Source organism: Rhinoraja longicauda, chromosome 9 (genome assembly GCF_053455715.1).
Source record: "Rhinoraja longicauda isolate Sanriku21f chromosome 9, sRhiLon1.1, whole genome shotgun sequence".
NCBI lineage: Eukaryota > Metazoa > Chordata > Chondrichthyes > Rajiformes > Arhynchobatidae > Rhinoraja > Rhinoraja longicauda.
This window is the reverse complement of record NC_135961.1, coordinates 59371285-59374301: the sequence shown is the minus strand read 5'-3', so window position 1 is coordinate 59374301 and position 3017 is coordinate 59371285. Positions and strand designations below refer to the sequence as shown.

At 39.8% G+C, this 3017-nt stretch overlaps 1 protein-coding gene across 2 annotated transcripts in view; it reads left to right on the top strand.

Annotated features, from left to right (window-relative positions):
* Positions 1-2286, top strand: part of nkx2.2b (NK2 homeobox 2b) — a 10772-nt gene extending 8486 nt beyond the window's left edge. For both annotated transcript variants that reach the window (XM_078405603.1, XM_078405602.1), the window contains 2 exons: positions 1-269; positions 1064-2286. The exon at positions 1-269 is cut by the window's left edge. In XM_078405603.1, the coding sequence (XP_078261729.1) occupies positions 11-269; positions 1064-1644 (840 nt within the window). In that variant the 5' untranslated portion in view covers positions 1-10 and the 3' untranslated portion in view covers positions 1645-2286. The remainder of the gene's footprint in view (positions 270-1063) is intronic.
* The last annotated feature ends 731 nt before the right edge of the window (positions 2287-3017 follow it).

Below are 3017 nucleotides of genomic sequence, written 5' to 3'. Positions count from 1 at the left end.
TGGCCAGAATATGTCGCTTACCAACACAAAGACGGGCTTCTCAGTAAAGGACATCTTAGACCTCCCGGATACCAACGATGAGGAGGGCTCGGCGGCGGAGGCTACGGAGGAAGACGGCGAGGCTTCCGCGTCGCCCAAAACTTCGGGGTTTGCCAGGCAAAGTTCGCTGGAAACTGTACAGAGGCTCCCGCTGAAGAACCCCTTTTACGATAGCGCCGATAATCCGTACACCCGGTGGCTGGCCACAACCGAGAGCATCCAATATTCCTGTAAGTCTCACCATTCTTTTTCATTTGGAAAAAAAATACGGCTTCTAATCTCTGAACAAAATTTCAAATCATTTATATGTAGAAATTATTTGTAAAATTATTATATATAAATAATTTCTCTCTATATATATATATATAATATATATATATATAATATATATATATATATATATATATATAGAGAGAGAGAGAGAGAGAGAGAGAGAGAGAGATTATTTATATATAATAATTTTATAAATAATTTCTACATATAAATGATTTGAAATTTTGTTATATATATATATACACACATATATATATATATATATATATATATATATGAGTGTGTGTGTGTGTGTGTGTGTGTGTGTGTGTTTATTTATAGATTTACATCTGCCTCTCTCTCTATATGTAAATATAAATATATAAACATATATATAGAGAGAGAGGCGAATATAAATCTATTACAAAGATGTTATAATCAAGTGAACAGGAGAGCGATTTTATTTTACGTTGCACCTGTGGAAAAGCAATAAATGTCAATATAGATCTCAATCAATCCCAAAGTTTACATAAAGAAAGGGAAATAATCTGCAATTAGAAGTTTGAGCATTGTGTGAAAAGTGTGGCGTATGAGGGATTATTATATATTTTTTCGAATTTATTTGCAACACTGAATTCGTACAGTTTACAAATAATAAGTTCGATATCTGGCTTCACGGTGGTTGAAACGGGTAACAAGAGAAGTGGGCGTTTTATCAATTGGTTCCTGTTGGGATTGTGTTTTTTAATAAATGTATCCTCTTTCTGTGCAGTACACGGAATTTCAACAAGCAACTCAAAACAGCAAAGCTCCTCGAGTAAGTCTTCGGATCCTTCGGCGGACGAGTCGCAGGATAACGCAACCGAGACTTCAAGCAACGACAGCGAGTCGGGCAAGAAGAGGAAACGGCGGGTACTCTTTTCCAAAGCGCAGACTTACGAACTGGAGAGGCGTTTCAGGCAACAGAGATACCTGTCGGCGCCCGAGAGAGAGCACCTTGCCAGCCTGATCAGACTCACGCCCACCCAGGTGAAGATATGGTTTCAAAACCACAGGTATAAGATGAAGCGGGCCAGAGCCGAGAAAGGTATGGACGTGAATCCTCTACCCTCACCCAGAAGAGTGGCCGTGCCGGTTCTAGTGAGGGACGGCAAACCATGTCACGCTAGTATGGTGACGAACGCTCTCAAAGCCCAGGACTTGGCTACGGCCACCTTCCAAACCAGCATCGCCTTCCCAGCTTATACCACTCAGTCCCTCCAACACATGCAATACAACACCCATTTCAGCTCTGCCAGTAATCCCCAGTATCACACACACCCTCTGGTCCAGAGCCAGCAATGGACTTGGTGAACCGTTGCATAAGGAAGGACTGCTTGAGAACTGGGCATTATATATATATAAAATGAATATATATAGTATATATGTATGTGCGTGCATGTGTGTGTGTATGTACATATATACATATATACCGGCACAACATACGTTTGGGACCGTGATACAGCTGAGCTTTTTTTTTGTCGCCGTCTGTTTACAAATTATATTATTGACTATGAAACCGGTTTTCTGCGTGTTTAGAACTGCGAATTCAGCGCTCTTGTGACTTGTAAAGTATGTCTTTGTGTTGTAGGAATGTTTTCTCGTCACTTACATTTGTTGTATAAAAAGGCAAGTGAGTACAAAAAAAACTTTTGAAATCACGAAGAAACATTTTATTTCGCATTCCCCATTTTTTAACATGGGACTTGAAATATTTATGGCCCTTTGTAATCGGATGTTTAGTTGGGTCCATTTTTGTTTTTGACGTGGGCTTTGGGGGGGGGGGGGAGGACTGCCTCGGTGGCGACTGTTTGCCAGAATTAGCCGCCAACTGAGGGCGTTTGTTAAATGCGAACATTTTTTTGTTCCGATGTAATTTAGACCTTGTCAAAGAGCCGAAGTTTCCGAGAGTAATGGTGTGAATAATGACAAAAAAAAGCGCCTTGATGAGAGATTTTCCGAGTTTTTATATTAAGAATTTTAATAAAATGTTGTGTCTCAAAATACTATTGTTTCCCTTCGTCGTATTAACGGGTGTTTAAAGGGAGGTGAACGTTTTTGTTGACATTTGCCCAGATTAATTGTCGGTTGTAGTTGAGGCTAGGTAGCCCTTACGATTACTAGTTACTATTAAGCACCTTAAACTAAATGCCTCGTGCATTTCCAAAATTATTTCTTTCCCTACATAATTTCTAACCGCAAAATAAGCTAAAATTACAAATTTTGTTTTCAAACCCACGAGCAAAAAATACAGCGAGAAAGCGAGAGAGCCAGAAAAAACCCCATTCCATTTTCACTGGTTTAAAACGCGAGCAATTGCAATAATTAAAAGGCGAAGTTTCGACCGTCTGGCTGGAAAGGCTACCTGCGTCGTCTCAAAAGCTAAATCAATTCTGAAATAAACGCACTTAAAGTTCACTCAAAGTTAGAGTGCTTCTTCAGTTGAGGGGCTTTTGAAGGAATACAATCTCAATGGGTTGACTTTCACGTTGATGATTTGCGCGCTCTAATCCAAGAACCTGCCTAGCAACTTCTTAAATTATGGGGTGGTTTCGTGGCAGGTAAATAGACAACTGACTCTCAAAGCCTCTCGCTTATTTGTTTTTGGGTCTTTTCTTATTAGAAAAGTCAACGGCAGAAGGCCGGTTCTAAACTAAAACAGAAACATTAACGAACGGGGTTTCTCG